General features: G+C 42.6%; 1 protein-coding gene across 6 annotated transcripts; it reads left to right on the forward strand.

Moving 5' to 3' along the window:
• The first annotated feature begins 65 nt into the window (after positions 1-65).
• On the forward strand, positions 66-27827 carry tead3b (TEA domain family member 3 b). 6 transcript variants are annotated; one of them, XM_083971366.1, is made up of 15 exons: positions 66-228; positions 593-741; positions 12905-13159; positions 19839-19903; positions 20466-20528; positions 22643-22654; positions 23688-23810; positions 23930-23973; positions 24137-24193; positions 24617-24681; positions 24765-24901; positions 25076-25249; positions 26234-26377; positions 26487-26639; positions 26806-27827. In XM_083971366.1, exons 3-15 carry the CDS (start codon positions 13036-13038, stop codon positions 26917-26919), a joined length of 1275 nt encoding a protein of 424 aa, XP_083827492.1. In that variant the 5' UTR covers positions 66-228; positions 593-741; positions 12905-13035; the 3' UTR covers positions 26920-27827. The 6 variants fall into 6 exon arrangements, with proteins under 6 accessions (XP_083827492.1, XP_083827493.1, XP_083827495.1 ...); XM_083971367.1 differs by lacking the exon at positions 20466-20528 and adding an exon at positions 20675-20737; XM_083971369.1 differs by lacking the exons at positions 20466-20528; positions 24137-24193 and adding an exon at positions 20675-20737.
• Positions 27828-27834: the final 7 nt, after the last annotated feature.

Below are 27834 nucleotides of genomic sequence, written 5' to 3' on the forward strand. Positions count from 1 at the left end.
CGCGCACCAGTGGCTCCTCCTTGAAACTCTTTTTTTTTTTCCTCCCCCTTCGTTTTCCAGTGTAGTGCGTTGATTTCATACCAAAGTCATACTTAACATTCCACTTATACTGTCAAACCTCTGAGAAATATTAGGGAAAACAAGAAGGCGGCAAATTTTTAACAAACTTCCCAAATTGACCGGCTGCTCTCATTGAAGGTGACTGCCTAAATAAAAAAAAGAAAAAAGGTAAGTCCTGCACAAATGTTCCCTCTTTCTGTCTAGAGCCCTTCTCTTTTCTGGCCACTTTTTTCACGCCGCTTGTCTCGGTGAAGTTTTCAGATCATTGTCATTTTTTACATTTTTCCGTGGAGCTCGCTGCCTTGGGAGGGAAGAAAACATTTGCAGATTGATAGTCTATTGTGTTTGACTTTCCCAGTGTGTAGGGATATCTTTGACATGCTCTATACAATCATATTTCTACCGGTAGCCCGCTCTTTGACTCACACTTATTAACTTTATAAAAAAAACACACACACACACAGAAAAGAAACGCTCGTGCTGTTACAGCAGATAGAAGTGGGTCAATATGTTTGTTTTCTGTCTCGCTCAGTTCGTGTCCGGATCCAGCTCTCCCAGCCTTGTTCCTCCAGAGGAATCCGACACAGTTTTATACCTACAGGCTCTAACACAGAGACACAAACAGCAGCGATTTGGAGGAATACACAACTTCAGTCTGGTCTGGACCTCGGCATCCCAAAGGTAAGAAGAGCAGCGCTTCATTTGTCAGCGCATATATATCCTATAGATATCCCAATAACAAATTCTGTGCTCGTTTGAAACAAAAAAAAGAAAAGTTTTACTAAGAAAAAAAAAAAAAAGTTGAAACAATCCGGAGACTGATAGTTTCAGACACTTTCTCTTTAGTTTCTGTCTGGCAGCCATGGGGTTTAAAGCAGAAATGGGTCAAACTTTTAAAAAAAAGTATTTGTCAAGATATAATTTAAACAAATTCTATTTTCTATTTTTAACATGATTTAGTGTGCAGTTTAAGATTATAACTTTTCCCTCATGCATACTTAAAAAAAGATTTGATTTAATTATATACTTAACAATTATATACAAAATAGTGAAAACAGAACATCAGCAAATGTGCAATTATGAAAACTTAAGATAAATCTATAATAAAGCCAGGGTGCAGGATGTGACCGGTCTATGACCTGGGCTTGTTGCTCACTAAAAAATATGAGTTTAATCACAGCTCTTTTGTCAGAAGGTTTGGTTTAGTCCTTCTGTAGTACTTTAATAATTTATTAGCTGTTTAGAAATAAATAACCCAATACGAGAATATGTCAAACTTCTCCTACTTCAGTAGTAGAGTCAGTGCAGATGAGATTGACAGACTAAAGGCTGCCAGAAAAAAATAACATTTAAATAAAAAGAGCTGGACTTGAAACAAGGACGCAAGGGAACAGCACAGACGTCACAAATAATCCTAATTTTCTTAATTTTAATAAATCTTATAATTTGAATTTGTGTTAGTGAGTAATGTCTTATCATCTAAATTTAGATTAATATTTTAATGAATTCAATGGTGATTTAGATTGTCTGTTTTTGAGATAGAACTGGTCTTTCTTTCTTTCTTTCTTTCTTTCTTTCTTTCTTTCTTTCTTTCTTTCTTTCTTTCTTTCTTTCTCCTTTGCTGTGTGCCAATAGGCCAACAGGCCATGTGATGATACTCTGCAAAGTCCCCACTAAGTACATAATTCATAGGTGAGGATTTGAGATGCATGGATATGTATGAGGGCTAATTGTGTAAGAGTGCGAGAGCCAACTCAGGTCCACACCTGCTCTCAGTCTGTGTTGTTGGGTCTGGCTTGGACGAACCCTGTAGTTATTTATTTGTTGATGTTTTTTTGGGGGGAAAGGGGGACAGAGGCTGAATATTTGAGCAGATCAGAGAATTCAGAGAAGACGTGTTAGCACCTCCTCCATCTCTAATCTGTGTGGTCATATGATCTGTGGAGGTAAATCACTGCCAGTCAACAGGTTTGACTAAACAACAGAATGCAGTCGGTCAGGTTAGTGACAGTGAGCAGAATAACCTGTTAACTATGCTGTCTGTTAGTCACAGTCTGTTTTTACTGCGGCAGCATTCTTTCCTCCACATGTATTTTACATATTTTTGAAATACTTTTTGTAAAGTGTTCAGAAACGAAGCCCTGGAGCAGGGGAAGAGTTTTTACCGCTCTTTCATCAATCCACGAGGCTGTAAATTTAAACGCGACAGGCTGTCGTTGAGTTCCTCAGGGCTTCACGCAACTCTGATAAAGAGGATAATCACGTACCTTTCATCAGATAGTCATATTAGCTGATGGTTGAGAGGTGAACTCTGCAGTACCAGCCCCTTTTCCTTTAAATTAACATGTGGAAATGATGTTCTGAAAAGACACGACCAACCAGTATAACCAAACAATGTGTCCTTGGTAAATGAGACACGCCAAGACGCCTAATAATAGATTTCGATGCTGATGGGTAAATCTGGAAAGGATTAAGTATTCTGCTGCTCCGACAGATTCCCTCTTCATTGTTTTATGCAGCATGAATGCATCAGGCCTCCCAATCTACAATGTGGTCTTTTTTTTTTTCTCTTTTCTTTTCCTTGAACGTACTTTATGTTTCTCAGCCGTTGTGGATTTAACATGTACGCTCTGAACTCGTGCAAGAGTTAAACGCGAGGGGAAAGTTTTACAACTTCACCAATGTCATGGAGGTCAATTAGATTACTCTGGAAAGCCTGTATCCCCCCTTATAGTGGCTGTTTTCTCTCTTTTTACTCCCCAGCTGTGTTCTTTCAGGTTTATCAGAGGCAAGAGGTAATGAGCATGTGTTCTCTTCATGAGGGTATAAAAATAAAATCTGTAATCCTCTGATGTTTTTGATTTTTAAAGCATATGTCTGATCAGAAACGACAGAGAGAGAGAGAGTGCAGCTATTTCAGATCTGCTGATTCCTGAGCTGAGGTGCATCCTCTGTGTGTGTGTGTGTGTGTGTGTGTGTGTGTGTGTGTTTACTTTGGATGCAGGTCTGTTGACCGTTTGTCACCGGCAGCTTCACCCGTTTGTGTTAAAGCCACAGAAGAATGGCTAATGAGCTTTTGCCCATTTGTGCAGAGCTGGGTTGGTTTTTAGCACCATCCCCAGAAGTGCTCGTCCAAATGGTGGACACTTAGCCCTCTGTCAACCCAGATCTGAACAAATACCACTTATGTCTGCATGGTGAGCACACAGAAGGCCTCCAGAGAGAAGGCCACGGTTCTCAGCAGTGGGGCAGTAATGACAATCTGGAGTACAATATGCAGTTTGACCCTCGCTGGCAGCAGTTGGGTTAAAGAGTGCACTTGTGTTGATGAGGAGTGTGCTGTGCTTTCAGCTGTTTATTACATCGACACAACCAGTGAAGAAAAAAAAAGCGAAATATCCAGAGCCGCATGCTCCCACACCGACTGAGAGCAAAACAGCAGTTACTTCATTCTCCCAGTCCCCAGTAACACAATTTATCAACATTGTATTCACGTTAATGCACTGCACATGTTTACATATCCTCGAAACCATGAGGTTTTCACAGATAAGCTTTCCGGCCTCCTGTTCGGACCACTCAGGGGAGGAGCTGGGGAGTGGCCTAGAACAGTGTAGTCTTTGTGTCAGTTGTCCCCAAGTTGCTAAACGTCTTAGTTGTTCTTTCTCTGGCGACCAACTGTTGCAAGTGATGTTCCACATAAACTTACTCTCAGGAAACTTCAGTGTGTGTGTGCGCGACACCTTCAGCCTCCATTATAGATAACTGGAGGCTCGCTTTGCTCCGGGCCCATCTGGGGTTTCAGAGTACTGGTGTCTCTGTGTGTGTGTGTGTGTGTGTGTGTGGCCTGTGTGTTGCATTGGAGCTCCAGTGACCCAAGGGCACTCATGTGAAACCCCTTTAATCCCTGTGCTCAGGGTGTTTTGGGTTGGGGGGGGGGGCATGATCTCCTTCAGTACAGAGCTATTCGTTGTGGTTGTCTGTAACACAAAACAACACAGGTGTAAGAGTGACGTGCATGCATTAAATATATACCAGCGCTACAAGCTTTTTTTAATGTCTAATCACAACTTTGCCCTGGTAAAAAAAAAAAAACGTCTCTGCACGTTCCCCCCGATCAAAGCCGTGGCTGCTTTTAATGCCTTGTTCCACGATTTCTCCGGTCAGATGAGTTATTGGCTGGTGCGTTCTGCTGCAAAGTTCTGCATGTCTTAAAGGTTTCACAGATTATGGCTTCAAACCGCTCCCCTCACCACAAAATGACCAATTCAGGCTAGAATGGCTTCTCTGCTACGTTCCCCTGGAAAATTTCCGATTAAAATGCTGATTCAGGCTGTTAAAAAAAAAAAAAAAAAAAAAAAAAAGCACTCTGGCGCATTCGTCCCGCTTTGTGTCAGTCTTTCCCTCTTCAACTGGATTAGGGCTTAATTCTCTGAAAGTGTGACAATTGAAGGTAGACCACATAGCCAGCAGCATGCGGCGTTAAAATAGAACAATGAATGAATGAATCAGGCCTTATGTTCATGCTCTGGCTCGACGACGTGTGATACTTATTTATCCGCCTGAGTCTCTCTCACAGTGACTCATTTTGGAAACTAGTAACCTCTTCTTACCTCAGAGCGAGCGAGCGGAGCAGGGCCCGTATCCACACTGTGTGATTTGTTTACAAGAAAACAACAAATAGGAGTCAGTTGCGGTTTTTATGGTGCAAATGTTTAAAAAAAAAAATGTATGTCAAACCTTTCCAGCTCAGATCATTTTCACACAGACAATGTGGCTGTTCATTCTTGCGTGCAGGACGTTGGCTCGGAGCGTTAGTATTTTTCTTGGGCAGCTGGTATCAAACTGCAAATGTTTGACTTGACAAGGGGTGCATGTGGCATGTGTGTTCGTGTGTGTGTGTGTGTGTGTGTTTGCCTCAGCTTTTCCCTCTTGCCGTGTGAGCTGTTGGCCGTCCAGCCCTCCTCTCACTCTCAGCTCTGATTGTTTCCTGAGCGCCGTGCCAGATAGGAAGTAGGAGGAAGTTATTGGAGGAGCTGGAGAGAATGTATTAGGGCCAAACACAGACACAGGAGGGAGAAGAGAAGGGAGGGTGGTGACTCTGATTTTTTTTTTTTTTTTTTTTTTTTGTGGGGTGGAGGGGGAGATGGGGTCTCATGCATTCATGAGTCTGAGGAATGCAGCAGTGTCACCAGCTAGCCAGCTCATCACCTTCAGTCCCATTGCTTCATGTCTATGCCCTGAATGAAGGAGCAGTAACGCTGGCCGACATGTGCGTTTGCTGTAAATGCATCTGTGTGTGTGTGTCAGGAGGAATAAGGCAGCGTTTCTCCCTGTCAGAGAGCAGCTTTCCTGGCCTGGAACCTAAAATGTTTTCTTTATCTGTAATCTGACCTTAGAGAGCAGCTGCTCCTTCTGCCGCCAAGTCCTGTTGTTTCCTCAAGTGTGTGTTTGTGTGGCTGTGTGTGTGTGTGTGTGTGTGCAAAGGGGGTCTCACTGTGACAGCAAAAACACCCCCTTTACATCTGTGAGCGCCCTTCAACCTTAACAAGACTTGTGGTTTTTATGCGGAGGAGTTTAAGGCTGCAGATTTGTTACCGTGTGTAAACTTTTAAGTTCAGTGGAAGGTGTGTTGAACTCTCGACTGAGCAGGGGGTGACTGGTGGGGGTGGGGGTAGGGATGGTGGTGGTGGTGGAGGGGGTTTGGCTACCAGCAGGAGTCGGTTCTTTGCCAACAAGCGTCCCAACTCCAGCAGCAAACTAAAAAAGGCTGCAGTTTTTAAAAGACGGGGTCGAAATCGCTTAGTGCGTGGGTTTGCAGACAGATGGAGGTGTATATGTTCTGACAGCGGGACTAGAAGAGACATGCGAACACAACAGGACTGGATAGATCAACAGTGGGGGAGACAGATTTGATGGAAATCTGTTAACAATCTGCTTTTGGGACATGAGTCAATAGAACTGAGTCATGGTGATGGGATTGTACAGAGTCATGGAGAGAAGGGGGAAGCTGATTTACACAAGTGGCTTGTGTGTGTGTGTGTGTGTTGAGACCAAAAATGAACATTTCACTTTGACAACAAGAAAAAGAAAATGCTTTTGGGCACAACTTCAGCACTTTATCATGAGAGCAACACTTTTCAGTTGGAACGCATCAATCTAATAATGAATTTCTTTTGTTTTGATCTCTACAACATATCAGATATGTCTTGTTTTATGATACCTTCTGATCTTAAATGAAATATGAAATGATTGTACTGTGTTAAAGGAAATAATCACCTGGCTCTGCAGTTCCCCTCAGCTGTTTTAGTTATTTTCAGATCTCTTTAAGAGACCATAAACGTCACTGTTTCAGTGGTTTGGTCTGAACGTTCTCACCAGCATTGTTGTAACAAAAAGCTCTTCTAAAAACCTGCTGTGCTTCACCTGCTCAGCCCCACACAGAGAACAGAGTGGGCTGATAGCTGTCCTGTGAACACAGAGGAGCATTTAGCAGCTGCACAGCCTGACATTTCCCTCAGGAGTCGGTGGAGACCAAAACAGAGCTGAAATCTGCCCATTTGTTTTTTTCTGGACAGTCCACCACTCTTATTTCATTATGTTGTGTTTCCATACAGTGCTGTGCTGAGAGTGATGTAAACCAAAGTCAACTATTTTGACCGTGAACACACGAAAGCCGAATCTGATTCTAATTCTAATGTATTGAAAAAAAAAGGCTCAAAGACACTTGAATACTCGCGTTTTTAATAATGGTGTTCAGTTAGTGGCACTCATTTGGTTGGATGCTGCTTTGTCTTGAGTAGATGAAGAACTAGGACAGCATGTTGGATGACATATGGCTGCACCTGGAGAGAATATATCATAAACATACTTAATATATGCATCCGCTGCTGGTTTATGATCATCTCTGAATCCAAGACGACCAGGTGCAAGAGGAGTCGTTGCCATTTCTTGATTCCAGTCCCACAGTGCACAAAAAAAAAAGAACAACTGGATGATTTCTATACCAAACTTTACTGTGTGAACTGGCCTAAGAAAAAGCACATATCTGTTTGTTGTGTTGCTGTCTGGTATTTACAGCATGTTTAACAAGTAACATCAAAAAGCGCGTTGTGTTTTTTTATACATGGAGCTCAGGCCGGCTCGACACCATTAAAATGAAATGTTTCTCCGACTGAGACCGCAGCTAAGACACTTAACTCAAAGGTCCTCAGAGTCAAAGAAATAATGTGCGGGTGAGTGAAATAAACAGCAGAAATAACAAAAAACATTGAACTCACACATCACCTACTGTATTACACTAACTGCTACTGTCCTAGCTCGATGGGCTCGCATGGCTCTCATGGTGGGCTGTTTAGTCTCTCTTTCAATATATTTCTGCGATCCATCCTGTTTGGTCTTAAACTCCACTCGGTTCCACAAATGTTTTTTTCCCACCAGTGGACTGGAGAGGAGATGTTGCCATCAGGCCATAAAAATCAGAGACATGACAGAGTAATTTTGACTCAAGGTCTTGCCTCACTGTAGCCTTTGAATTCCACTGCGTAAGTAGAAATCCATCTGGCTGGTCCATCTGAGAGCACCGAGATGATCTCATGTTCTGTGGAAGATGAAATTGAGAAAAAAAAATTGTCATCTCGGCCTTTTTTTCTGATTGAGTAAGTGTTATTGTGCCAACCGCTGAATGTCAAGCCATCCATTTATTACTGGAGCGCACAGGGCTCTGTTTGTTTTCCAGCCTGTAGGTGTTCCTAAGGGATTTCGTACATTCTGTGGGACACTTAAACTAACGTCTGCGATGGTGTCCCTCTCCTGGTTCAGGCAACACCGGCAACTTCTCCTCCCTGTGACCTGCAGCAGCCTGAGAGTGACTCAGTAGAATTACTGGAATTCACTGGGACATTTCTCCGCACACAGGCAGAAAAAGTGGAAACGCAGTCTGGGTGCCAATAAACTCTGGTTGGTTCGTGGATGGAGCAGGAGCAGAGATAAGCCGATTGTTGAGAACAGGCTGCAATGTGATCGCTCCTCAGTTCAGGGGGCTGGGAAAAACGGGGAAGAGGGGATTCTGGTGTATGAATGGTGCCGTTTGAATGAACGTGCGAGGCGCATAGCTGTGCAGCGTTATTTACATTCCTGCAGCACATTGGAATTCTGTAGCATGTTGGTCTCAGAGTCCCGTGGCCTGAATCCCAGAAAGTGGGAGGGGAGGTGTGTCCTTGATTTTTGTGTAAAAATGTGAGAGCAGCGTGTCATTAAGTCAACATCTGTATGAAACCCCTGTCACCTGGCACAGGTCTGGATGGAGTTTGCATGTTCTCCCTCCTGAGTCTGTGTGGGTTCTCCTCAGGTTCTCCTGCTTCCTCCCACAGTGCAAACACAAGCCCATCAGGTTGACTGGCAACTTTAAATTTCTCTAATTAATTCAATCTCAATATGTCGGTGCTGGGATAGACCGACGCCCCGTGTCAGCTGGGATTGTCCCTCCCCCTGACCCTATAAACGTTATATACTGAAAAATAATAACCAAAATAACCAAATGCAGATTTGTGTCATCAAATATCCTTCTTTGTTCCGGCACCAGCCTAAAAACCAAAGATATTAGTTTTATCACATGAAGCAACAAAACCACACAATCGAGAATCTGTATCTGGAGATTATTTGTTCTTGGAAGATGACTAGACCTCAATCAGTAATCAAAACAGATGCGGATTGATTTGACTAATTGTGCTAGAAGCTTTTTTTTATTTTTTATTTTTACTGTATGACCTCATGAGTGCGACTTCATGTATCTTCAGTTTAGTCTGTTGTGTATTTGTCACCCTAACTAGCGCTAAGAGACACCACAGTTTGCTTGTGAGAGCAGTTTTAATATAATCAATATGTTAATGACGCACTGGCAGTAAATCACGTCGGACACCAAATTCCCATGGTCTTCATCTTGAATCCATTTCTCGGAGCTCCCCACACCACAATTGTCAAACTATAGCTGTCGCGTTCAAGTCCATAAAAGTCTCCTCTCCGACTTTATGGAGCTCTCACTTTTATTTATTTATTTTGTCATGAAGTCATGACCATTGTCCTGATTTAAATCCTGTGACTCCAGCAGAGGACATATTGAACAGTGGCTTCAGTGACAATGCCCTGCCTCTAGTCTGAGCTCCGAGCGTCACGAAGCGGGAGCGTGTTCACTGCTGATGTTGCATTCCAGCTGGAACAATCCCACTGTTTTCCAGACCTCAAAGTGGACGCCTAAATTGGACAACAACCCCCCCCCCTCCCCCATTCCCCCCCTTCTCTCTCTCTCTCTCCCTCTCCCTCTCCCCCACCACCACCACCCATACACACCCCCTTTCCCCCCCTCCGCTCTGCTCTCCAACCAACCAACCAACCAACCCACCCACCACCCACTCCTCCCATACACGCATCCCCTGGTCTCCTGTCCTTATTTGGGTAGAGACGTTCTGAGCGCTGGGTGGAGGGGTGGTGGTGGTGGTTGTGGTGGAGAAGTGGGGGGTTCAGAGGAGGGAGGGAGGGAGGGAGGGCGTTGGGTTGACACAAGGGAGGCAGGAGGAGAAACAGTGAGCACTCGCAGCCCTTTCTTAATAAGGACATGTCTGGAATTCAGGCCCCTCTCTCAGTGAAGAGCTCCTCTCTCGTAGCACCTCACTTGAACGCACTCTTGTGAACACTCGGGCTCCATCCAGATTGTCAGGTCCGCGTGCGACGCCGAGTAGCGTTTGCCGCTCCTCGCAGTTTGCAGTTGTGTGTGTGTTTTTTTTTCTTTCTTTCTTCCTATCTGTTATAATTGGAGATAAACAAAAGTGTGTCCGCCCCTCGCTCCCTGCCTCAGCGTACCACCAGTCTTTGATTATCACCCCGGTGTCACTGAAGCTGTTGCCCCCCCCCCCCTCAGCACCTGTGCATTCATTAATGAAATACCTTGGGCTGCCAGAAAGACCTTTTCACACCAGACCACACAGGCAGCATCTGCTACACTAGAGGCTGAGACAGAAACGTGTCTGTGTGTGTGTGTGTGTGTGGGGGGGGGGTTACACCAGTGTTGATGTCACTCTGCCTGCTGATACGTCAGGTTTTAATTTATACCATCGGCTACTGACAGCAAGACAATGAAATGAGTGAAACTATTACAGCCAGTGTCATGACAGACTGCCTGTAAATGTTGAAATAGCTTATTGCAAATGTATAACACGTGGCTTCTGTTAAATTAGATTAAATCATATTATTTAGGGCCGGAACCACTGACTATTTCCATTGTTTCTGAGTGTTGAGATAATACCCAACATGTAAACAATCATTTTAGTCATTTCTCAACACACACGAGTGACAAACACCAGTTCCATTGTATCAGAGGTGAAGTCTTGTTGCTGAGTAAGTGGAATATCCTTGTCAAAGATATATATATATAAATATTCAAAGTTTGAATATTTGAAGATGTCATCATAACAGACATTTTTCATGGTCTGTAATAGACGTAACGTAACAATCGACAATAGTTTAATCTCATCCTACTAACAGTCCAGTCAGTTTACTATTAAAAAAGACAAAGAACATCAGAATCTCCTCACATTTTCCTCATACAACACATTCGTGTGTGGTTTCTGTCTTTGTCCTTTTGGATGCTGACTTGTATAAAGTATATGGGGCCTTTTGGCAGCTTTGAAAACGACTGAACGAACCCAGACTCTGGTCGTACATAGCTCGCCATCTTGGTGGGGATCCAGCCTTGTGATCTGCTGCGAGGACTGAGCCGGATCATTTGAGCCGCTGATGAGTGCTCAGTTTCAGCGTTGGGTTTTAACATTGTGACCCTCTTCCACAGGGTCCGCCATAACCATTACCCTCTCGGCTAAAATTAGCAGCTTGACTCGTGGATATTTGTCAAACCCTCGTTTGGGCTGTGGGACATCCAGGAACATCATGTTGTATTTCACGTGTGGTAGAGCATCTGCTGCTTTTTTCACCTCTTTGTTTGACAATGTTTTTGACATTCTCATATTTTCTAATTGTGCAAAAACTTCCTGTGAGCCACAAAAAAACCAACAAATCATCAATAATCCTTTTACTTAATTTCATCATATAAACTCTAAACATTCTTATAATTTGATCATTATAGTTTTCCCAGCAGGAACTCTCATTTTTTTGTCACTCTGTGTGTTTGTCCGGTAAACTCGCATTTTTGTCAACATCTGCAGAAATGCTAAAGCACAAACACAAGCATCCTTGGAGGATCACAGTTACCTCATAGACTTCCAGCTCAGAAACAATACAACGCTGAAAAGGCAGCTTGAAAAATACTTAAGATCTGTGCCTGCAGTCAGCCATAAGCCAACCACATTGAGACACAGTTCCCAGACCACAAGAATTCTTTGAGGCCAGTGCTGATTAGTGAGGTCTTTAAACTTCGTTTTATGGAATATCTTGAATTCATTTGGCCATTTCAGAGAAATAAAATTGAGGAAATTATAGTAATAATTACGGTTAACATTGTTTATTCATACAAATTTAATGATGGCAATAAAGAAAATGTCAAAGGAAGCCAAAGTTGTGACCTATAGAGGAATGTTGTTCCTTATATAAGCTGCATATTCATTATGTTTTACATGTACACTCCCAGTTCTGGTACGTCTTTGCAGCCACGCATATAATTCAATGTATGTAGATGTCTAAGGGAAAACCAGTGGACAAATTTGGCAGGGCTTAGGTTCACACTGTGTGAAAGCTGTTAATCAGGATGTCAACATCACTCAAGTGAATTGGATTTTATTCTTCCACTGGCGAAAACACACTGTATCACAAACCTTATCCCCCATGCTGACTTTGCCTACACAGACAAGCGTGGTAAGATGTGTGTTAGCAGCAGCCATGGATGAACACTGCTCAAGCAGCTCAAACGTCAAAACCATTTTGTTTTTACTTTGCATCCTCATTGTTTCCCAAATGCCAAAAATAAAATTTTGACATAAAAAAAACACTCCCTGGCAATTATGCCTTCAACCGTACTGAAAAGGAAATAAATTCAATTTTTTAACTTCCTGTTCCCTCGTCCTGAAGTTCAGGGTTGTGAAACACATTCAGGTTTTATTCTACAACTGGAAGCGTATCAAAAAAGATTCCACTTGTGAATTTTACCTGTAGTAGATTCTGGTCAGTGACAACTGGGAGCATTGGCAGGCTAGCAGGGGCCACGGGCTCACCAGAAAAAAATGTTTTAAACACTTTTTTTTTTTTAATTTTGAACTAAGAAAATTTAAATAAAATTCAACCTGTTGCATCTTAATAGATTAACGGGTGTTACACTAAGTTACAATAAACATGCCATGCTACCACATGTTTAGTGGGTTTCTTTTAAAAAACAAAACAGAGTCAGTTTAAATGGTCACTTTGTGTAGAATATATTCGGTGGTTTATTTTCCTGTGATAGCAGCACTTTCCATTGGCACTGTTTTTTTTTTTTCATTTTTTCAAACCACTGATTTATTCTATACCTAAGCACAAGTGAACCGTGATCTTAAAGATCCCCTTTAAGCTTTTACATTTCTTAAAAAAAGGCGGCCTTAACAGGAGGCCAAGAGAGACGACACCGGGCGTCGGGGTCGTTAAACATCAACCAATCTACGACTGCAGTCTCCTGTCAAACTATAACTACGTTTTTTTCTTTTGGGTGGTGATGCTGAAGTCATGCAACCACGCCGGTGTAGTTTGTTTTTTACTTTCATTAGCTTTTGTAATTAGTCATTAAAATCACAAAGATCATTAACTTCCGTTCAAAAAGTCTGATCATGGTTGAATAAAATATCTGTAACTCGTATCTTGTTCTCCACAGATCTCCTACAGATCAGTTGATATTGGGGCTCGGGGTTGGGCCCAGGGGGAGCCGCCACCATTGCGTCCAACGAGTGGAGCGCCAACGGTAGCCCAGAAGATGGGCTGGACGGGGACAACGAGGACAAGACCATGGACGGGGACGCTGAAGGCGTGTGGAGCCCGGACATCGAGCAGAGCTTCCAAGAGGCCCTCGCCATCTACCCTCCCTGTGGCAGGAGGAAAATCATCCTGTCAGACGAGGGGAAGATGTATGGTGAGTCCACTGGGTAACAGCCAGAGAAACAAAAGAACAACAATTACATGGAAATCAGTTCTGTGATGAATGCACAAATATGAGAAAACCATGCATTCTTTGGAGATCTGTGGCTGAAAGAAAACAAACATCCAACTGCAGCGCCTCGTAAAAGAAATGAGAAAAAATACTTGTGTTCCTCTTGCGCTCGTGTCACATCTTCAACACAGAGGGTGAATGTTTTCCCTCTGTAACAAGTCTGTACCTGTTGTGCTGCGACCCAGGGGCAGGTTCTTCCAGTCTCACCAGCACTCTGAGAGCTGGTTATTGCCGTCCTGAGAGCATCTCCGTTCCCTCCCCTTGATTTACACCTGTCTGTTTCTTCACTGTTTCTTTTTTTTATGGCCCCCTCTCCGCCTCGCTCTGCCTGCTTCAGGTGCTTGTTTCTCCTCACACCGGTTTCGCTGGGAGAGTTTTGCCCACAGGCGACTCGTTGGGGTTTTTTCTTCCTGGAGAGAAGTGTTGTGTTTGATGCTGGATGACTCGGTCAAATTAGCGATAATTAGCACAGCGTGAAATCGAAACTGGGGAAGGAAAACATCCCATTGGCACGCTGTTCCGTTGAAGATTTTAAACATCCATATGGTTTCAGAAAAGCTATTCTGTTTCCTGCAGCGTGTTCATTAAATTGCAGGTGTTGAGCCCTTAATGTCCTTAAAAACTCCAGATGGATGTTGGCGAGACCTTTGGCACAATCACCGACATCCAGGTGTAGGAAATTGAAGGCATTTGTCCTTCATTATTTTAATCCCACTTTCCCATTCCCGCCGTTGAGACAGTGCATGTTTCTCTTTAATTAGATTGAGCATTTCAAGTGGGAAATTTTGCTGAATAGCAGTAAACTTTGATTGACAGAAATTGTGCTCCTTCCTTTTACTGTTTTACTTGGCCTTGTCCTCAACAAACCTCTTTCTGGTTTGGAGAAATAATGTTCTTTTCACCATCGTAATTCAACCCCCTCAAGCCGTGCTTTGTAAGACTTTTCCTGCCCTTTAATTATTGTCCATCATGTCTCAAAAAGAAGAAATTGATTCCAGCTTCAATGTAACCATAAAAACCATCCATCATGGCCACCGAGGTCCCAGACAGACAGTGTATTTTAGACGCATTAGTGTTTGTTTTGAAAAGTGCGGGTTTTTTTGGGTGGCTTCGCTGCCCTTGACGTCAGATGAGATTCTTTTGCCATGATTCACCCGCGATGGAATTTCATCCTTTCATTCGTCGGGCAGATTTTGATATTCAAGGACAAGCACATACCTGAGATAACTCAGCCACAGCTGCATAGTGAGGAAAACAGGCATGGATCAATCAGTCAATCAGCATCATTATTATGTTTATTATGTTTATTATTGTTTTAATTTAAATCAAATACGATATTATGCTTATTTATCCATTTTATTAATATCCTCAACATGACATTTGAACATTTTCTTGGATCTTAGATGATCGCCTACCTAATTATTAATTATAAAAGAAGAACAACAGATCAATCAGCAGTGAAAATATTCAGCTTCAGCCCAAAGAGACAAATGTTAATAGAAAGAAAAATATATCTAGAAAAAAACAGATCTAAACTACTGGACTAATAGATAATATGTAAGGTCTGTTTACAGTTTGCATTTCTGAGATGGTCCAATAATGTACACTGTTTCTTTTTTTCAATTAATCAAATGTTCATTTAATGCAGACTTAAACAGGACATAAACTATCATCGTAACAACATGTATTAGGAAAGCCTGTAATTGAGATGTAGTTTACAACATACTTTTAATTTTGAGTTTTATGTGAAGACCTTGAGCATAAACCACTGCAGCCATCTTTAATTTGAAGCTAGATAGCTCTTCAGCTCTGAGTAGCACAGTGGCATTGAGTCTCAGGCTCCAAACGTCTGTCACGAGAGCGTCAACAAAGAGGCAGGCCATGGACAAACCTGCCCCCTTAGCACCCCAGACCCCTTTTTAGAGGCCTGACTTTTTCTAGAGCAAAACACCGTCTCCATTTACAATTAGTCATCTGAGGCCTTGCTGGCAGAGCCAAGGCATGCCCCAGAAGAAGCCTTCTGACAAGGTGATTACCTCAGACAGCTAAAAGCTGCCCTGACGTGAGGTTAGGGGAATGTTAACGATTGCACTGTATGTAATGCTGTCTACCTTGCAGTCTCAGACTCCCAGTGGCCTCCGAAAGCAGGGAAGTCATCCCTCCCGTTGGGAATTCCACTTTTTCTGCCAGGATTTCTTTTCTTTTTTTTTTTAGTTGGTGGGAAACCTTTACAAATTTCCATTAGCAAGTGGACTGCTTTATACATGTGTATTCTTTGCTCTACAAACCTGTCTAGACTTCCCAGTAGCCTTGCCAGTCATTTACACAGCACAGGGGTGACAAAAAGTTCAAAGGAGAATAACAGTCAATTTTAATAAATTGCACATGTTAATAACTATTCCAGTAGTTTCTGAGCATGAACAGCTACTAAAGAAGTTAAACTCTGCTGTTTGTTGAAGTAACAGTTCAAATACATCTGCTATGTTCATAAAACCTGCATTACATTATAACTCTTTGTATCTTTTATCAGCAGCTGTAAGTGTGCACCCACTTGGTTTTGTACATATTTTTTTATACATTTCTCACATCTGTCGGGTAATAGCAACAAGCTGCTTAGCTTAGCGTAGCGTAACCCAGCTATCCTCTGTCCAAAGGTAAGATCCACTTACCAGCACCTTTTTATTTGCGTTTGTACAGATAAAATAAACAAGATATGGAATGATAATTGTTGTGAGATGCATGTAGAGCAGATCCTGCTGATATAGCCAGGTTAGTTGTTTCCAGCTGCTTATGTGTGCTGTAGCTGCATATAGAACAGGCAAGTGTGAAAGTGGTATCTGTCTGTTGGCAAGGAAGCAAATTTTACCTACAGATGTCAAACCTGTATTGTTCCTCTGACGCTCATTCAGAAAGAAACAAACACTCCCCGTTTGAAATTACTGGTAAAGGAGGTGCCGCTCTGTCACTATTGGTCTCTTTTGAACTCTAATTAAGTTGAAGTGTCGTCTCAGAGATGATTGTTCTGTAGTTGAATTTAATAGCTGGCACATTTTACCGCCGCGGCGCAGAGAAATATCTTCAGGAGCTGCGTGTGCCTGAAGAAATGTGGCCTGTCTTGTTTTGCTCTGGGTCTGTGCTGACATGTTGTTCACCTGCGTTCTCTGGCCTCGACAGGTGTGTCAAACCCCAAGCACACACACGCACCTCTCTCCCTCAGCCCCTGCAGCTGTCACTGCTGCAGAGCATTCTGGGTAGGGAAAATGAGAACAATTTCAGTGCTGGAGGTAGGTATATGTCTGCTCTGACCTTTGAAAGCCACACTAAGAATTACCAGCAGGTTGAGTCCATGTGCAAAGTTGGGGGGAAAACATGTGTGTGAAGGTAGAACGGTGTGTGTGTGTGTGTGTAGGGAAGGGGCTATAATGATGACTGAGCACGCCTGGTGCTTCCCTGTCAGCCCCCTCACTGAGATGTTAGGAATGTTTTCAGTCATGGCTGAGCAGTATGTTAGCAATTTAGGATTACCTCAATGTTATGAGAAGGGAGGACGGGAGAGAATAAGGGTGGAGAGAGGGTTCAGGAAAGAGACAGAGCAGGAGAGATGGAGGGGATGGGGTTGGGGGGGGGGGGGGGGGGGGGGCAGGTTTGCTCTAAGAGTGAAGAGAGATTATCTTTTTGCTCATTATCCTCGCATGGAAGTGGAAAATTCCAGTGGTCGTGTAGTAAAAGAGAAAGATAGGCGTGTCCTGTCGGGGAAGAGGTTAAGAATGGCAGCCTGCAGCGATCTGAGTGGGTGTTGAGCAATCAACAAGGGAATCATGAGCGGCTCTAAAGGAGGCAGAGGACAAGTGAGGCTGTGCATGCGATTGTTGGAGTGTGTGTCTGTTTGTATGCACCTGTTATGATCCTGTGCCTCGTGGGCCAGCCTTTCAACCGACTCCCTGACCTCACCCCCACCCACCCACACCCTTCCCGCCGCCACCATGTCAAGCCTGAGCAGATCTTGGCTGCCACGGCTGCTGAGCGACAGCACGGAGATAGTATCATGGTGATTTAACTGCTGGGTTACTGAGAGAGTAGTGAGTCTTAAATGTGATCAACAAAAATAACAAGTCCTACCGGGTGACAGGTCTAAGACAACTAGGCCACGGTACTAATTATCCGTGATATGCGCTGGGTCATACCATACAGATGCCGTCAAGGAAGTACTGAGACCTACTTAAAAAAAAAAAAAAAGTTTGTTTTGTCAGGTTGTAATTTGAGTGAATGATGACCTGTTGCACGTTTTGTTTTTGTAGGCATCAACTTGATTTTTATCGATTCAGAGCTTTTTGTTCCTGAGGCTTACCAGAAAAGATCAATAAATATACACAGGAACACCTCAGTGATTTTTTAAGCCTTTTTTCCTACTATGAAATTTTGCTATATTTCCCTTAGTGTGCCCTGATTTACAGTATCGTGATCCTGTCGGTGTTTTTCCACGCAGCGGGAGAAGCGGCGCCCGTGAATGTGACTGTGTAAAAGTTTATTTCAATCTCTGAAATCAAACACCAGAGTTATTTGTCTGTCTCATGAGCGACTGTACATCATATAAAACAAAAGTGGTGATTTAAAATATCACAAGACCAACCAGACGTTGTGGTAAAGCTGGAGATATCATCTCAGCTCACGGCCACAGAACTTCACTATTCAGCAGATGAACAAAACACATTTTTGATTTACAATGCAAGACCGAGGCTTTACTGTGCTCCACATTGTCAGAGTGAAAGAGTGGGCGGCTATTTAAAAATAATTTACATAATCACTTAAAAAAAAAACACATACGCACAATTCAGGCTGGTTTTCCTCAGCCTCCGCTTGGAAGTCTGCTGTGTTTACATTTTCACCAGCTCTGTACAATACTGACTTCACCTCACCATTCAGACAAGTTCTTATCTTAAACCTGTAGCACCCAGTTCGTACTCGTATCTCAGTATACAGTAGGCCCACTTTGCAATGAGATATCTGTGAAATCCATGGCAGGGCTCTGTGGCCGGGACCATGTAATGTTTTTCCCTCTCTGCCCCTCAGCTGAAGAGATTGAGAGTGACAGTTGGGCGGGGGTCGAGCTGGCATTGTTCTTTCTCTGCCATCCTCTGCTGGGATGGTCGGCAGCAGGTGTTGCCGTCCGTTGAATGCAGGGTCACACAGTGGTGTTGTTTTGGGAAAAGGGGGCTGCTTTGCTGCCAGGTGGCAGTTGTTGGCGGAGACAGTTATGGCTTTGTGTTTCTTCCAAGAGTTACTGCATCAGCTGCCCCTTTTGCCTCCCTTAACTGACGACCCCCTACCCCAACCTAATGGCCCTCAGCCCGGCTCTAACCCCTGCTTCTCCTAGAGCTGGAAGTGCATATGAGCATGTGTGTGTTGGCCCGAGCTCTGGCTGTGTTTGCAGGCCCAGGCCAATCAGACTGGCTAGCACAGATGTGACAGGCTTAGAGGAATGCTAGGAATGCGGAGGCGCTGGAGCGGGCGTGTCCATCCTTGGCCCGGGGCAGAAGGGGAGGGGCTACCTCAGTATCGGCAGACAGTTCAGCTCTGCTGTGCTGGCCGACCGCCGGGCGGACTGGTTGGAGAGTACGGCAAGTGCTGCGAGCCTGCTGGAGATGGCTGCAGTACTTTTATGGTAATTGCGCTAACCAGGGCCTTTTGGAGGCCAAATGCTAAAGAGTGTGTGAAAAAACAGGACTCGTTTCTCCTGTCATTATGTGTCTGAAAGCCGTTAAACTTCAGACTTCCTAGACACACAGTCTGTCGTGTGCGTCTGCGTGTGCACGCGTTTAAGAGAGCACATCTTGACCACTTTTTGTTGGTGAAAATATCTGTCAGCAAGTTTAGAAGAGTTAAGGTCATTATTCATAATAACACAGTGGTTCAACCTCTCCCATTGGCCCAAACTCAGTGATCGTGACTTGGCAACAAAGAGAATTGAGAAAGAATGATGGACTGGTTTTCCCTCGAGACAACATAATAATGCTTTTTGCACTTCTCATACCCTAAAGTTGATTCTTGCTTGCACCGCTTTGCTAGAAAGGCAGCGCCTGTTAAAGCACACGCTCAGCACTCAATGGAAAGAGGACCACGAAAGCCCAGAATAGAAGCCTGTTCACTGCACAACCTGTTTGTGCAGAATGTCGAGAGTAGATGTTATGTCATGAAAAACATGGTTCTGTTTTCTAAGCACTCTCTGTAATTAGGCTACAGGACCATGTGAGCAGACAATAAGGAGGTGTGAAACAAGATAATGAAAACCGAGGGGTAAAACAAGAAAATCGACCTTTTGATGCGCGCCTTATTTTTAGTAAGAGATGAAACTTTGATATGCAGATGTCCCATAGGAAACAAAGGTGTGACTGTGGCCTGTGTGACCCATGTCAAAAGTGTGTTTGCCCTGAGTCTGAGGAGCTCTGGGAAAGGTCACACTGCTGTTCTTTTGACATGAGACATGTATTGAAAGTGTGAGTATAGCGCCACCTTCTGCCCAGTTTGAGGTATCATCAGTGATCGACAACTGCTACACTTCCTGATCTGTCTTTGTGACCTTGTTTTCTGTTTTTGTTTGCAGGTCGCAATGAATTGATAGCGAGATACATCAAGCTGAGGACAGGCAAAACCCGTACAAGGAAACAGGTAAACAAGTTTTGCTAACTTCATTGGCCCTTATTAGAATAATTGCGCATAGGTTTGTCTCAAGTTCCTGATCGTCAAAGCAAACACAAAACAAGATCATATAGTCCCTCATCCTTAGTTATACTTTTACAAGATATTCAAGTTACACGCTATTGTCAATATTTTCTGACTAACTTATATTTAAGTCTGTAGAAAAGTACTACAAATATATTGATGCACCTGATGAAAACAAAAAGTCAATAATCTCCTAAAACAGCTGGACACTGTTGTTTTTAGCAACCACGTAGTACTGAGAAAACGATAAATTGGCTGGGGACTATTTTCACCGGTGGATTAATACACATTTCAGGAGGCAAGGATATTGGAAGATACATAAAGTATCTGGCTACACTGAGAATTCTTCAATGTAAAATCATTTCCAATATAGAATATCACCAGATGTACGTTGTGTGTTCTTACTGTAAAAGTGTGTGTGTATGTGTGTATACATGTCTGCGTGAGTGTGCGTGTATCGTGAGTGAATGTTGTTTTTATGCTCAAATACTGTTTCACACCCCTTTAGGTGTCTAGTCACATACAGGTGTTAGCACGGAAGAAAGTTCGCGAGTACCAGGCGGGTATAAAGGTAGGTGCTGTACGCCGGCCCCTCCGGGCAACACTGACTGAGCGTCTCTTTCCTCTTTGGTTACGGCTTCTCTCTTCTCTTCCCTTGTCTTTTCACTCCCTGTCTCCTTTTCCTCTTCCCTCCTCTTTGGCTATTCTTCTGTGCAGGTTTCTAGCCACTTGCAGGTTCTCGCCCGAAGAAAATCTCGCGAGATCCAGTCAAAGCTAAAGGTATGCGCTTCACGGCGGGCTCGGCGGGGCTGGTAATGGCTTGGCTTTGCACTAACCAGTGAATCTGTGCATATTATCGATCCTTGCTTTGACGCAGGGCCGGTCCTTGTTAGGTAAAATGAAGTGTAAGCTTGGCGAGGAAAATCCACCGTGAGACGATTAGAAAGTTGATTCTATGGGGAAAATAAATAACCACAGTCCTGCTCCGGTATCATGCATGAGGCACACACTGCAACAGATAAAGCTTTTTAACTTCTACTGTAGGTTCAAGCTGCATTAAGTACGACCCTAATCTAATCCCTGAAATTAAAGTGTAATAAAAGACGCTTTAAAGGAATGCTGCACAAGCTGTTATGATGAGCCCAGTGTGAGAGGCTGTTTAGCTGCATGATGCTCCAGCTCTGCACCTGTCTTCTCTGCCGGCCGTGCTCCTGCAGCGTACTCTACCTCTCTGAGCCTTCTTTCCCTAAAACTCCCTCTACTTTACTTTAGTTGCTACCTCCAGTTCCTCTAATGTGTCTGTTTGTGATGTCTCTGGTAAAACTCAACATGAATTAAGATTCATCTTTCTTGTCCTCATATTACTTCATTTGACTCGCCTTCTCTCAGTCTCTCCCTTCTCTTCATACTTTTTTTTTTCCTTAAACAATACACAATTTAAGACTTGAGACCTTGTTGTATTCTGTAGTGCTAACTTTGACTGGGATTAACCCTTTCATGCAGATTTATAGCCTAAATGGACATTAGCATCATGAAACTGTCACACAGAAGTATCGTTTCAGTGAAACCACATGCTTGTGTGCTAACCTGTAAGGAGAGGATGTATCGACCTACTATGTTTTTCAGATGTCAGTCATTAGTTCTTCTGTGGCTCATTCATCAGGTGGTTCAGTTTTTCTCTTTAAGTTGATCTTGAACAAACTTTTGGACTCACAGTGAGCCAACATTTTTCTTGTTACCTTCATATCATGGCATCAACAGAGTGTACAGATCTTAAATTGAAGTCATTTTCCAAATCTAAAAGTCTAAAAAATGAACCAGAGTGTAACAGCATTTTGTTCAAGTTCAATGTTCTTCCCATTCCAGGGCTTAATAAAACTGTTTGGTGACTTGTATCCTCTCTGCTTGAAGGGGTTAATCATGATTTATTCTGTTCTCCCTGTCATTACTTCATTTTTATACAATTTTATCCTCCCAACATGACACATTTGATTGTCATATTTTCACTCTGTGCTCAGATGTATGACTTAAACTGGCATTTAAATTCAATCATTTAGCTTAATTAAACTTCACGAGTTCACTGCTGTAACTTCAAAAATGTCCATGTTGCTTTTTAAATGTTAAATATCAGTCAATGAACTAAAAGTGCAGCCATCGCTCAGTTCAAGAGTTTGTCAATAGTTCATCAAGTCAGAAGTGTATCTGTTACAATAAAGATAAGTCCATTCTGTAAAGTGTAGGTAGATCCTTGGAATAAAAAAAACTATTGTAGTATCAGATGAACAAACATGAAGTGAAGGGTGTGACTCAGTGAAGTGCAGTAATAACCCTCTCAGGTTTAGTCTTTTTACTATGTGCCTCAGATTTTCCTCCTCTTCAATTACTATTGGAAATTCTTCATTGTACAGTAGTTACAGGAATAACTAAACAAAATTTTTTGCAAATTTGCTACATTCAAAAGTTAAAAACATATGATCATTTTATTTTGAAGGCCGTCTTATTTTCCCCAATGCCCACTGCACTTTGAAGCTGTTAAAACACAGCGTCAACTTTTTTAGTTTTTGAAAACCACAAATGAAAAGAGAAACTTGGATTTAAGTCAGTTCTATATGTCAAAGAAAACTTCATCTTAAAGTATCATTTAGAATTGCTCAGCACTAATGGTTTCTCTCTTCTTTGATTCAGGCAATGAATTTGGTAAGTGAATCTGACTTGTGCAGTATGCTTCCCCCCATCCCCTTTGTTTGGCAGCACCAGTGCACTGTCCCCTTGCTGTGGCCCTCTGCTGGCATGGCGTCCCACCCCCATTGCTATCTCATAATGACGCAATGCTTAGGAACCCACCACGCTTTGTGCACAGTACTGCTGCTCATCCTGCCTGATGTAGTTTAATCCCCCTCAGCCTCTGCCAGAAGCCAAAGTTTTTTGTTTTTTTTGCTTGCTTTGCACAAGGTGTCACTCTTCCAGGATTCAGGGTCTCGCTTCTTAGGCATCTTTCCTTTTTAATCACAAAGTAAGAGCTAAATGAGCTAAAATGCATTCTTTTGAAAACATGAAAAAAAAGAACAAGAGGATGCATTTTTTTTATTTAATAAAGTCTGAAATATTCAAATGAAAGCAAATTGCTTTGATGTGTTTGTAAATCATAAACTGTGTCATGCACCCTGGGTGGCTTTGCATATCTTTTGTGCTACTTATTTCATGTACATAGAACCACTTTGATCCACAGATTAAAACCTGAATTTGTGATGCAACATGAATACAAAACTGCTTTCTGAGCCAATGCACTCTCTTTTTATTCACTCTTCCTGTGGTGATACTGATAACAAATCTTCAGACCTAACTGACCTTCAATTTGCTTTTATGACCCGAGCTTAGATACCAGTGGGACAATGCTGCTTCATTTTCCCCTCTTCTCTCTGCTTCGTTCTCTCCAGCTCTTCATAATATAAAATGTTTTTTTTTCACACAATATTGAATTATTACAATTATTATTAGAAAAGGTTTATTGATTTTGTCGATTGTTAAACTAAATTCTTGTTAAGCTTTTCATAGAAGTTAGAAGTTTTCCACAAGATTGCTAATTGTCACATTCAGATGTTGTTTCACAGCCAGAGAACATAGCACTGCTTTAGTAGTTGTTTAGACTCATACATAGCAGTAGATAGAGGTTTAGGTTATGGCGCCACCTTGTGGCTGACTCCCCTTATTTCTCTGTGTTGACCTGTAGGATCAGGCGTCTAAAGACAAAGCCCTGCAGAACATGGCAGCGCTGTCCTCTGCACAGATCGTCTCACCGAGTATGATAAAGAATCATCTTCCACCGCTGCCTCCTGCCCCCTACCAACCCAGAGTGAGACCTGCTTTCATTCTCTGTTCAGTTTTTTTTACTCTGGTTGTTATTTGCACTAACTGGATTTTGTTGACATTTCATTTGAATCAACGAATTGACGCTTTTGATTTACTTTGCAGTTTTGGACTACTCCAATCCCAGGACAGCCTGGACCCTCTCAGGAGTAAGTAAAGATCCCAGATATCTGTTAGGAGGTAGATTGTAAAGAGAGATATTGTTACTGGGGCTGAGTAAATGTTTAAATGAGAGAGAATGAGAAGGGTTTAGGTTGGTTGTCAGGTGGGTATTATGAGGCATGTTTAACAGATCACATTTTTGCACACCAGGCTGGTTCTAGATCTCAACCCGGGAAGGACTCCTGGGCTTGGTCGCACCAGCCATGCGTAAGTTCCCCCTAGCTGAGGTCCAACAGTGAACACAAAGCAGCACTAACTCTTCCTCTGCACTATATTGTACTGTATGTTTCCTGCACTGATGTAAACCACCACCGGGCAAAACGACAGCTTCAAATCTGATTACTGAAGAATTGACAGGACGGTGCTCGATAACTTGAGTTCACTCTTACTAAAAACTCCCACTATTCCATACTTTATTTATATTTTTATAATTAACTGATGCTGCTTTGCATCATTAAAAAGAAATGAAGCAGGTGGACTTACGCCTAGCTGGTGCAGCAACACATGCTTACACCGTGACACTAACAGGAAAATTTCAAATACATCAGACCTTTATGCTACAATCAGATTTGTTTTTGCTTCACTGTGTGTCTTCTTATTTACCTCACCACACCATTCTCTGTCTTTCAGTATCAAACCTTTTGCACAGCCACCATACCCAAGCCTATCAGGTCCAGTACCACAGTCCATACCAAGTAAGTATGTAGGAAAAAATATGAAACTATAAACTTGTGAAATGCCTGGACATGGCAGCTCACTGTCACTTTGTTCTGCTCAGGTTATGAGCCCTTGGCACCTCCTCCTGCACCGACTGCTACTGCTGTGCCAGTGTGGCAGGACCGAACCATCGCCTCGTCTAAGCTGCGGATGCTGGAGTACTCGGCCTTCATGGAGGTCCAGAGAGACCCAGACAACGTGAGTTTATTATGATGGGGACCAAAACAAGTGCTGCAAAGCTCTTTAGTCACGGGATATAGTTTGTGATGGAAAAAACCTTTCACCTGGATATGGATCATTCAAATATAGTAAAAATATGTGGGAGCTAATATTCAACATCCACCTTGTCTTTTTTGTGTGTGTCCACTGCAGTACAGCAAACATCTGTTTGTCCACATTGGACAGACCAACCCCTCCTACAGCGACCCGCTCCTCGAGGCCGTAGACATTCGGCAGATCTATGACAAGTTCCCAGAGAAGAAGGGTGGGCTCAAAGAGCTTTATGAGAAAGGCCCTCAGAACGCTTTCTTCCTCGTTAAATTCTGGGTAAGTCATCAAGTGTGTAGACGTAGTCCAGTTGCAGTGTCCTGGTTTTGAATCCAACTAGCGCCCCTTTGCTCCATGCATCTCCAATTAAAACTATATGGACAAAAACTAAAACCTCAAATGTATACAAGGTACAGCCAAGCAGAATCAACTTGGATGCCTGAATGGTACCAGTCTGCCAGGAGGGCAGAGAGAGAGAGGCCATCTTGGCATCTCATCCGTATCTGCACACACCTCCCAACATTCAAGACCATGCTCAAAACACACCTTTTTAAATTAGCTTTATATTTTTTGTGTGTTTTACACTGTTTTCTGTGTTTTTATACTGTCTGTCTGGCTGTTTTAACTGAATTACAATTTGAATTGCTCTATTTTATGATTTTTAAAGTGTAAAGTGTCTTTGAGCATTTGTAAAAGCGCTTATAAATAAAATGTATTATTATTATTATTATTATTATTATTATTATTATTATTATTATTATTATTATTATTATTATTATTATTATTATTATTATTATTATCGCCCAGCTTATATCGACTCCACTCAGGTGGAGTCGGTGGAGTGGGTGGAGCAGTCCAAACCAAAGGTCATGCGGCCCAGGGCTGTCACACAGTCCCATCACTTTACATGATGTTCTAGTAGTGACTTCACTGTGCTCTGATGGGCCTAACTCAACATTTTCAGTCTACATTAAGAGCAGTGCAGCTGTTGCTACTTTTCACCTGTCACAGCGAGTTGCCCTGACGACAGAGGTAGAGAGAGCTTTCTCAAACCACTTCCTTTTCCTGTGTGATTCTTGTATATTAGTGTAAGAGCTCATTATGAGATTATAGACAAGGCATCATATCACTGCATTTCTCTGAGTTACCTTCATCGCGTTGCCTCTTAACATGTTCCCACACAGACAAAACTCCACTGAAACTAGTTCTGATATCATATAATGATGGTCATCTCCAATGTGGTGTAATCTTTGCCCTCTGCAGGCGGACCTAAACAGCAGCGGCATGCAGGATGGCCCTGGTTCTTTCTACGGCGTCAGCAGCCAGTACAGCAGTGTCGAGAACATGACCATCACTGTTTCTACCAAAGTCTGCTCGTTTGGGAAGCAGGTTGTGGAGAAAGTAGAGGTAAGACTCCTCAAAGACAGCTGATAACAGGATGGTCAAGCTTCAGGTGATGTCTGTCCGCACTGGAGGTCAATCTAACCGCGAGATGTTTTTCTCTTGTGGGCTGCAGACGGAGTACGCCCGCATGGAGGGAGGAAGGTGTGTTTACAGGATCCACCGCTCTCCTATGTGCGAGTACATGATCAACTTCATCCACAAACTCAAACACTTGCCTGAAAAATACATGATGAACAGTGTTCTCGAAAACTTCACTATCCTACAGGTAACGTCCATTATGTGAGGTTGTCTCTCTCTCTGATTTCTGTAGAGTAATTATGAGCTATAGCTGGCACCACAATTTGTTGTTTTGACACTAAAGATACTATCAACTGATTTTATTTGGATTGTTTCTTCCTGGTTCCCTCTTGACGTTGTCTTTTTTCCTGCAGGTGGTGACAAACCGCGACACCCAGGAGACCTTGCTCTGTATAGCTTTTGTTTTTGAGGTTTCCACAAGTGAACACGGAGCTCAGTATCACGTCTACAGACTTGTCAAAGACTAACAGCTCTTCAGGGAGGTTTTGGAAAAGCCAGACTAAAGCGTGACACAATCTCTCTTCGACCAGCTCAACCATCCAGGACAAACTAGAAGAAAAAACATTCAAACGAAACTAGTGGACAGAACTATGTCTTTTCAAAAAGAAAAAGAAAAAAGGTCTCACACACAAGGAAAAAACAAAGAGTGAATCTCAACATGCCAACAAGCAGAGAAATTTTTTTCAAAGAATTATGGATTTTTCAAACAACTAGCTATTTTCCATGTGTTTAAACATGCTTTAGATGAAGTGGGTCACTTTTGCCAAGGTAATTGATGGAGCTCGAAATGTTTTTACTGAGGGAACGAGAATGTGTTTAGGGTTGAAAAGACTCTCACGGTATCCAAGGGACAAAGAGACGTGTTTTTGAGATTGAAGAAGTAGAGAGAACAGGACCACAGAAGGGGGGGGAAAAACCAGAGCCAAGTGGTGTTGTTGCAGTTAGGTGTGTTACGAAAGCAAGTGCCTTTTCTCCAAAGATGCTATCATTGCCTGCCACTTTGGATTGCCTTTTCTTTTTTACTACCTCTTGTTTTTAAATGAAAAGAATGAACAGAAAATAGGCAGAAAAGTGTATTTTGTCAAAAAAAAAGAGAAGATTGGAATGAAACCTCCCTGATTCACATCTTCTGAGGCTGTTTTTGTATCCGGGCACAACGAGGAATGGAATGGGAATACTAATTTTCATGTAGCCTGTTGTTTTGCGAATTGTCCCAAGTACAGGGAGAAGGTTTATTGTGTTACCGTATTTTTAAGGCTCTGCTTTTTTATGTTTTATTACACAATTAAAAAAAAATCAGGTCTTACAAGCCTCTATCTATAACTGACTTTTGACACGAAGGATGCCTTGTACCATTACTAGCCTGAAAAACAAAGCCAAGG

This window comes from Trachurus trachurus (genome assembly GCF_905171665.1).
Source record: "Trachurus trachurus genome assembly, chromosome: 5".
In the NCBI taxonomy this organism is placed as follows: Eukaryota; Metazoa; Chordata; class Actinopteri; order Carangiformes; family Carangidae; genus Trachurus; species Trachurus trachurus.

Bases quoted from the DNA above. Each gene is read 5' to 3' on its own strand.
- tead3b (XM_083971366.1), top strand. From the start codon at position 13,036: ATGGACGGGGACGCTGAAGGCGTGTGGAGCCCGGACATCGAGCAGAGC. The intron at 25,250-26,233 runs GTAAGTCATCAA...TGCCCTCTGCAG, and splicing joins TCTTCCTCGTTAAATTCTGG to GCGGACCTAAACAGCAGCGG. The intron at 26,378-26,486 runs GTAAGACTCCTC...TGTGGGCTGCAG, and splicing joins AGGTTGTGGAGAAAGTAGAG to ACGGAGTACGCCCGCATGGA.